Source organism: Papaver somniferum, chromosome 8, assembly GCF_003573695.1.
Source record: "Papaver somniferum cultivar HN1 chromosome 8, ASM357369v1, whole genome shotgun sequence".
In the NCBI taxonomy this organism is placed as follows: Eukaryota; Viridiplantae; Streptophyta; class Magnoliopsida; order Ranunculales; family Papaveraceae; genus Papaver; species Papaver somniferum.
This window is the reverse complement of record NC_039365.1, coordinates 106,686,047-106,695,250: the sequence shown is the minus strand read 5'-3', so window position 1 is coordinate 106,695,250 and position 9,204 is coordinate 106,686,047. Positions and strand designations below refer to the sequence as shown.

General features: G+C 37.7%; 1 protein-coding gene across 3 annotated transcripts; it reads right to left on the bottom strand.

Moving 5' to 3' along the window:
* Positions 1-2,124: 2,124 nt before the first annotated feature.
* On the bottom strand, positions 2,125-3,977 carry LOC113302501. 3 transcript variants are annotated; one of them, XR_003336914.1, is made up of 2 exons: positions 2,688-3,052; positions 2,125-2,605 (listed from the first exon to the last, which is right to left on the bottom strand). XR_003336914.1 is itself a non-coding variant. In XM_026551422.1 (2 exons), exons 1-2 carry the CDS (start codon positions 3,848-3,850, stop codon positions 2,264-2,266), a joined length of 381 nt encoding a protein of 126 aa, XP_026407207.1. In that variant the 5' UTR covers positions 3,851-3,977; the 3' UTR covers positions 2,125-2,263. The 3 variants fall into 3 exon arrangements, 2 of the variants coding, with proteins under 2 accessions (XP_026407207.1, XP_026407206.1); XM_026551422.1 differs by lacking the exon at positions 2,688-3,052 and adding an exon at positions 3,812-3,977; XM_026551421.1 differs by having other exon boundaries at positions 2,875-3,052.
* Between the last annotated feature and the right edge of the window lie 5,227 nt (positions 3,978-9,204).

The window sequence follows — 9,204 nt, the reverse complement described above, 5'->3', positions numbered from 1 at the left end:
GAGAGATCAATCTGTAAGACCTAGCCTAAACCAAGAAATGTCCGTTCCAGATTCAATTCGGTTACAAAGTGAAGGAGAAGGGGTTGATCTTAGGGAGGGAAGCGAAGAAGGTATTTGAGATCATAATGTTGAATTATAAAGGTGCGGTTGTTTATGACTTATATCAGAATGTGGAACTGGCTTGCAAAATGTAAGCTATCAGTTCTTGGTGTTTTCTGGATACTGTGTTGATAACACTTGTGTTTTTATTGTCGAAATAAGTTGAAAACCTATATATACAAGTCATTTGAGCGCACCCCTGATCTCGTAGGAAGTGGAAGAGATTAAGTAGTGGAGTAGTGGGGTTGTGTAATAGGTGGTGATCATCATGTTGTCACACCTTCACCCACTACTCTCATCGTTGTTAACCTTTCATTTTTTCCTGACACTTTCTCGTAGTGGGCGCGTTGCACGCTGCACGCTGTAAACCGCCAAACCAATAACCCAATGAGCATCCCCTAGTTGGTAACACGTTTGATGTCTCGAGTCAATGGGTCAAATCGTGGAACTTGCTGCAAAGAATAGCATGCGGCGCTATTAGGTTAAATAACTAAGTTATTTAGGAAGCTGATATTCATAAAACATCGTATGTATTTGATGCATGTAAAGCATCGCTTTTAAGTAAGGAGCTCAAAGTAATCGACGTTCATGGAGCATCGTTATTTTAGAGCTTGTCTAAATTAGTCGCGAGTCGATCGTCTTAAAAAGAAGAGCGTGACCGGACATCTTTGGGCGATCGCTTGGTAGCTCTAGGGGTGAGCTACTACTTGGTCGATCGCTCACTGTAGGCGAGTGGCGGATGGTAGTCATTCTAAAATCCTATCGGTCGATCTTGGTTAGATCTAAACCGTTCAAATTGGCTAGCCAAGTTGAATGGTCGAGACGATTTGCAGCAGTTAATGACTGCTTTTAGAGCAGCGTGAAGGACCATCTTTGGGCGATCGTTTGGGATCGCACGGGAAAGCTGTAGCTCGACCGATCGCTCCTTACAGGAGGGGTGGTCGATGATCATAGCATCACCCCATCGATCATCAAGAATCTAATCTAAGCCGTCCGACCAGGCTAGCAAAGTCGGGCGGACGAGATAATTTTGCGGCAGCTGCTTTCCGTCATTGTTTTAGGGTTTGGAAACCGTGTGGCCAACCGTAGTTTGGTTAATCAAACCAAAATGTCGGGAGCTTCTTTGAACAGGACGATCGACCATGTGTGAAGACAAGCCGCTAGTGAGTATGCTGACATCTCCTGGGTCGTATAAAATTAGATCTAAGCCACTCGATTCGACTGGTGAAGATGGGTGGTCATGATCGATTTGCGATAGTAGCATACTGCCGCGAGTACAAATTAGGGTTTTAAAACGACCACGTCTATCCTAGTTCGATCGAACGACTTGATGCATTATAGACTTGTCGCGGGTAGGTCGATCGACTAGGGGAGGAGTTGGGCCGCCAATGAACACATTGGTACTTCTTCGATCGTTCGAGACGCGATCTAGGCCGTCCAAATAGGCTGGCTAAGTTGGACGGATGCAATGGATTTTGAGACCGTTTTTGCCGGTCTCAACTCGTTTGAACTTGTTTTGCCAACAACGCGATCACCCACATTGGGGTTAATCGTTCGAAGCGTTGCGGTGTACTAGGTGGAATTCGTTCAGACAGGGCATTAGTAGGCCCGCCAGCGGTCACCATGATGATCGCCTAGTTCTACTAGGAGTAGGCCAGGCTTGTTGGATTGCGTGGCCAAATTGTGTGGCCGCAACTATTTTTGAGACTGGCATGAACAATCTAGATTTTCCCTAAGGAATTTAAACGTGTTTGATCGAGCTATCTCTTAATTAAAAGTGCGTCAATACGAAAATCTCTTTGTCAGAGATTCACGTCACTCTGCTGAAAATGAATATTTAATCGTCATGTCATGATAATATTGAGAGTTCGGCTGGGAACATAGCATAGGAAAATACTAGGCAAGTCATGCATTAGTGAATAATGTTGGTGGAAGATAAAATTCACATAATATTTTGGGATTGCTGTTGCACGCACCATTCGGAGTAAATTTCATATATACAGATATATTGAATTGCTCAATACATATGTGAGCGAAGAGGCTTAAGCACTCATTGCTTTTAAATGGCTTCTGTTCCTTTGCAGGATGACAGAGCATTAAATACAGGATTTACGATTTTAGCCCTTGAACTAAAAACCACCATCAACGACTGTTTCTTAAGATGTTAAAGATTGTTACCTGGTTGGCTTGACGAGGAACGCTTATCACCTGATTTAGCTCTATCCATTCCTCCTGGTGCTGACGTATATGAGCCAAAAATAATTCCTTTACCCATTCCCCATGCATATGTAGTTCCTCCTACTGACGTATATGAACTTTTATCATGTTCGTCATCATCAAAATCATCCAAGTTAAATAATGCAGGGGTCAAAGATTCATTATCTTCGGTCATCATTCTAATGGTAGTTTCCTTAGTGCCCATAGCAGGTTCATCCCCCATTAATTCAACCATCTCATTATACAAATCCACTGACTTGTTCTTCAAATGCTTCAACTTTAGTCTGACCTGCATTCAGTGAATAATTGTTATGGACAGTCGATCAAACAAATATTTGTATGCAAAAATGCATCAAACAATAAAAACAAACCATTCAGAAAACCGCGTTTCATTTCTAGACAGCCAACCTCCGTAAATATACACATCAAAATAAAAACTTCAACAACATTAATAACACCAATCCAATACACTAATACAAATATTTTCCATAGTGACATCAACTCTCTGAATTTGTATTGAATCAGAGATACACTTGTAATGAGGTTAGTGAGACCTACGGCAAGCAGAGAATGAGCTACCATAAAGCCGAAATTTATTTTCATTCTTTCCAAGATAAGATATTAAGATTGAAACGCTTGTATTCATTTTCTTTAAACCAACATAAATTTTGTTGACGTATTATGAAGATTAACATGCACACTGCAGAGAGAGTCGAAGGTAATTTACATATTTTGTTCTTTATCATCAGTTGCCTACCCATACCCTATCTACCAACTAAGGACAATCCCTATGGAACAAAAATTGTGATAGTCCGCATCTTATGGACCAAAAAGTTCTATTATGGATGATTTTAACATCCATATGTTTGTGAGGTCAAGAGGGTACTCCTCAAATCAGTGGAGGGAGTTGTGGAGAGTCCATCCGGTCATTGGATAACCGGATACCCCATCCGGACACTAAGTGTTTGGATCAATTTTTTTTTTATTCTCATCCGGTCACTTAATGACCGGCTTAAGGGTGCACACGGTACGGTTCGGCTCGGTTCTTGCTGAGGTCGAGTACCTGTACCTCCCTAGTCTCGGTTCTTAGTTTTAGGACCGGTTCCGGTACCATTCGGTACAAGTACGGTGCCAGGAACGGTTCCGGTACCATTCGGTACTTTATGTCATCCCTTTTGGACATTGTATCAAGCAGCTTATCATCGATGAACTTGGTGGCAAGGCAATAGTGTGATGCAGAAGATGAGTATTGTTCTATATCTCTTTGAACATCATAATCAGTTAGAAAGCACCCAGCATATGGATCAACAAATAGAGGTTCGACAAATTATAAACAAGTGAAAGAATTATAAAGGCTGCTAGAAGCCTAAAATCAGTATAAATCATAAATTTTCAAGACGGTCAGGCAATTTCCAATCATGTATCAAAGATTAGCTCATAATTTTCATTAGAGTGAAATTTCTGCAGATTGTTATTTGAGATTTAGAATTTAAACCTGGTTTTTGGGTCTCTTGAAAACGATGTAAAGCACCATTAAAAGCTGATTGAAACAGTGGGTTATTGTTGTTACTGAGTTTTGCAACGAACCCACAAATTTTTTTCTTCCTTGAGATCAATATATTGTTATTGGGTGAGAAGTAGAGGATAGCAGCAGCAGAAGAACTTATTGCTCCTGCATGTGCAAAGCATCTCATTTCAGAGGACTTGAAAAAGTCTTAAGTTTCATCCTTTTGCGGTAAAGAAATGTACTGGGATCTAGGATTACTGATATTTCAGTTCAATTATTTTATTTAGGTCCTATAAAATCCAATGGTCAGTTATTCGGTACATACGGTCCGGGACGGTACGGGACTAGGGCATGACCGTGTACCTGTACCCCCTAGAGGCCGGTTCCTATTTTTTGGATCGGTACTTGTATCCCATTCCTCGGTTCGATATAAAATTAGGTACGGTTCCACCGATTCCGGGACGGTACGCCGGTCCGGCTCGGTTCCTGTGCATCCTTAGACCGGATGAAGTTTTTTATTTTTTTACTGAAATTAATTAGGACGGATATAAATTTTGCTGATTCAGTTTAGTGTTACGGGTTGAAAAATATGACATGTTACAACGTTACTGATTCGATTAAGTGTTTTTTCAAATCAAAAACACTTATATATGTTGCAAAATGTCATATTTTACAATCCGACCACCTGCTGACCAGATGGATTAATCTTTTTGATTTTTCACCATAGTAGGTTTTAGCTCCGCTCTTTGCTGAGGGTCCATATATATGTGGATACTCCTTAAATTATGGATGATTTTATCTCCATACAGTAGGAATTGCCCTAAAGATGTGTACTCCATACCGTATGTCAATGATCCAAATAGACATAATTTTGGATTTGTCAATTTACTTCCAAAGCATCATCCCAAACAAAAGAATCATCCATAAGCATATTATTTTGATAGTTCCAACCAAATCCACTTAATCCCAGGAGTTCTTTCACACCATTCATCAGATTTCTTATTCTTTTCAAACGATTCTGTACATTTAGCTTTGTTAACATATGCGGGAAAAAGGGTTGCACTCTTTTCACTATAGCTACAAATGCGGGTGTCTTTCAACCTGCTGGCCTCCTTTGGCTTTGTTTCCAAACATTGTTGGTATTTCAATATTTCCAACATTTCTTTGTCCATTGCGCTAGTCCAAGTGATGTTGTCTCTTTTTTGCACTTGATCGGATTGAGGAGAACCATCTTCCAAGAGAAGCATATCTAACCTGTCAAAGTGATACAAGAGAAAGAAAAAGAAAAAAAAACTAACTCCAATTAGTCACTAGTCCAAAAGCTGGTTTTTAGGACACTCCATGATCGGAGAAAAGGACGGATTTGGCATGTAATTAAATATTCTACGGGTGGGATTTGTCAAATAATTTAGACGTGATTACTAACGCTAACAACCTGTCATTTTGTTTCTTATCCGTTCGCACCCACTTTCCCAAATTTCCACCCAAATCGGATCAAAACACCGACCATTGGATCACTTTAATCGTAGGGCCTCTAATTAGATCCAAGAACTTCTCAAAACCGAAAAACACTGATAGAATAAATGATTCCTATTCTCTTACTTCGTGTTTATCAAAGCTGAAACTTCCTTAACTTAACCAACTGGGATTAGACCAGTTGGCTAGGGATTGAACTCCCAAGTTATAGGTTATGGGTTCAATTCCCGCTGGCGGCTGCTGTCTGATCAAAAGAAGAAAAAGACAAAAAAAAAAAAAAAAAAAGCCTTCTTTAACTTCCCCTCGATTCTTCTGAGTTGCTTTTTCTTTTACATAGACATTAAGCCTGATCAACGTACTTAATCAACTATATAATAAAAATGACAATTGGTAAATACTGTTTCACAATTAATATTTAGATTTTATGTTTTGGATGAAAAAAAGCGATCACGTTACAATTTTAGTACATGCAGGCCAACTTACTTTCGCAGAATCCTCTCTCTCTATGCTGCGGATCGGGAGAAACTTAACTTCTCAAATCAGTAGTATTTCTCTCGTTTATCATCATGATTGCTCATTTCTATTCATAAAATCCTCTTATATCGTTTAATGATTTGTTATTAATCTAACACTCCTACTTGTTTTGTTTATCACCCTTTCATGAATCAACTAGTTTAAAATCTTGCATCAGTTTTATTTACTTTATGTTATATTAATCTTAAAATTGTATTATCATGGATTTGATGTTTAACTAATTTTTGTGTCGCTCCAGCATGTGTGTGCAGCTTGGATTGTCCATCATGGCGTTTGCCTTTACGTTTGTGTTAGTGATTATTGCGTTTGTTGTGAAGTTAGATAATCGTTTGAATACTAGAATCAGTCTTTGGTTATATCAGTGTTAAAAAATGGCAGAAGTTCTTGGATCGTCTGAAGATACCGATACCGATTCAAGTAGTTAATTCAGCCCGCCATCAAAGGAATTCAAATTCAAAAATTTCAAAGTTCCATGATTACAGCCTCAAGTGGAAATAATATGTTTGTTACCTTATATTGCTCCTTTGGTCAAAAAATATTATTGGTATTCTCAGCAAACCCTAATACTGATAACTCTTTATGTTACTATACTTCATTCTTCCTTCTCCAGCATAAAAAAAAAATCCTAGAAATTTTATATTCTCAAAAATGGAGACAGAAGGTACATCTCAAATGGGAGATCTGGTGAATAAGTTCAAAAAGGCTGCCCTTGATTTGGGTGATACTAATGAAGTTGCAGTCATTTCTTCGGAAACTCAGGAAGAAGAAGAAAAAATATCAATGGGAGGCCAGTGCTATTGGAAGGGTGATTATAGAAGGGAGAATGAGCTATGAATCTGTGGAGAAGTTTATCAAGTTTACTTGGCCGTTTTTAACTGAAAAAGATGTTCAAATCATTGAAATTGAGCCAAACACAATGCTCTTCAAATTCAATAAGTGGGATTCTTTGAACAAGGTCATCAATGAAAGACCTTGGAACATCAATAGGCAGCTGCTTGTTGTTCATGATTACATTCCAGAGATGGTATACACTGAGAAACATTTGGGGTTTCAACAATTCTGGCTACAACTCAAGTGGATTCTTCCATAGCACATGAATGTTGCTGCAGTGACTAGGATAGGGAGTATTATGGGTAAAGTGGTGGCTATTGAACCGAAAGATGCAGTTCCTGTAGGGGGAGTTCCAGTTAAAGTTTGTGTGAATGTAGATCTCTCTTTCCCTATGATAAGAGGTGTCAAAGCTATTAAAAATGCAGGAGTAACCAAATGGATCAAGTTTTATTATGAAAGGAAACCTCCAAGTATTTTCCCTAAGTGTTTTACTATCAAGCATTGCAAAGTTGCTTGCAAAGATGCAACTTTATTTCTCTAAAAAGCTCATGAAAAGCCATATTACTTTGGCAATCCAAAATCTATAAGAAAAAATATATCTACTACAACCTCTAGCTCGGCTCCTGTATCCAAGAATCCAAAAGAAATTTGTGAAGAGTACTATCTTCATACCGCCAAAAGATGGAGAACTCTTTAATATGAATTTTCGGTTGAAGAGTGGAGTAGGTGAAGAAGACAATGAAGATATCAGACTCGGAAAAAGATCTAGAATTGACACTGATGATGTTGTTACTGCCTCTGCTTAGACTTCTGCCAGTACCAACACTGCATATAACAAAGACCTTCAGACTTCACAATCAATCATTGCAAAGGATAATCCAGCACAGCCACCACATGGGGAGATTCAGGTAAAACCCATTTTTGATTTACCCTCAAAAAGCTTTACTATTTCCATTATTTTTTCTACAGTTTTTCCATTTCACCACCTTCAGTTTTATCTTATTCATTTTTTTACTATAAGTTTTACATTAGTTTTGACTTTTTCATACTTCTTTAACCAGCTGCATATAGTTATAACTCTAATCATTAAATTCTGTCGGCATTCCTCAATAATCAATATACATTCATATATCATTAAATTCACTGTTTTCTTTCTACTTGCTGGTAAAGAAATGAAAATAATTTCATGGAATATTCAAGGGTTTAAAAACTCTGATACTCGGAATCATTTGAGTGATTTGGTCAGAACCCAAAATCCAGATATCATTTTCCTATGTGAGACAAAAATTAGTAGCAACAAATGTGCTCCACTCTTAAAGCAATTTCAATACCCAAATAGTGCTCATATAGAACCTCAAGGTCTCTTTGGGGGTTTTGTCTTACTTTGGAAAGATGGTTTCTCTTGCAAGCCTGAATTTCAGTTAACTTGTATGTATGGTTTTTCCAACTACTATAGGAAAAAATATCAATGGAATTACATACAAAACATCAGTAGTCACATTAACAAACCTTGGGTTATACTTGGTGATCTGAACTTTCATCTGATAGACAGTGTCACTAATGCTTGCTCTTTAGCTGATGGTATGGTTAACAATATTATTTACTCATGTGCTTTAGAATACTTAGGTTTTTTTGGAAAGATTCATACTTGGTCTAACAATAATAGGGGCACTGGTGCTAAGAAATCGAGAATAGATATGGCACTTGGTAATGTTGATTGGTGTTTACATTTTCCTAATAATAAGCTTTATCATCTAAATCAAATAGGAAGTGACCATAGCCCCTATCATGTTAATGTCAGATGCTTCTATTCCTAATTGTTGGAAACCTTTTAAGTTCTTCTTAACATGGTTGAATGATGATTCTTGTAAAACTGTTATTGCTGATGCTTGGAATTCTTGTGTAAGTGGTTCTCCTGATTATCAATTGGTAAGTAAACAACACATCACTAGAAGAATGCTATCTCAATGGAAAAAGGATCACTTTGGGGACATAAATCAAACTGTGGACAGACTGCAAAAAGAATTAAGTGAGCTTCAGGAACAACCTTCCACTTTCAGTAATGAAGAAGAGATTGTGAATATCACTAATGATTTAAGTAAGTGGAAAATCAAAAGTGAGTTTGCTCAGCAAAATTCAAAAGATCATTTTATCAAAGATATGGACAACAACAACAAATATTTTCACACTAAGATCAATAGAAGGAAGTCGAGAAAAATATAGATTCTATTCAAGATCATGATAACAAGTGGTTACACACAAGAGAAGAAATATCTAGTCATTTGACCATGCAATTTAAGAGTATAAGTACTTCTGTTAATCCCGTTCTTGATGAAAGTTTGTACAATATTCTTCCTTCTATCATCTCAGTTGAAGACAATGCTGCTCTTATCAAAATTCCTTCAAATGATGAAATTCATAACACTCTTAAAAGTATGGAAACTGGAGTGCTCCTGGTCCTTAAGGTTTTCAAGGTGGTTTCTATAAATGTTAGTGGGATATTGTTGGAGAAGATGTTTGTTTGATGGTAAAAAGATTTT

Bases quoted from the DNA above. Each gene is read 5' to 3' on its own strand.
- LOC113302501 (XM_026551421.1), bottom strand. From the start codon at position 2,919: ATGAAAATAAATTTCGGCTTTATGGTAGCTCATTCTCTGCTTGCC. The intron at 2,606-2,874 runs GTAGGTCTCACT...CACTGAATGCAG, and splicing joins TAGCTCATTCTCTGCTTGCC to GTCAGACTAAAGTTGAAGCA.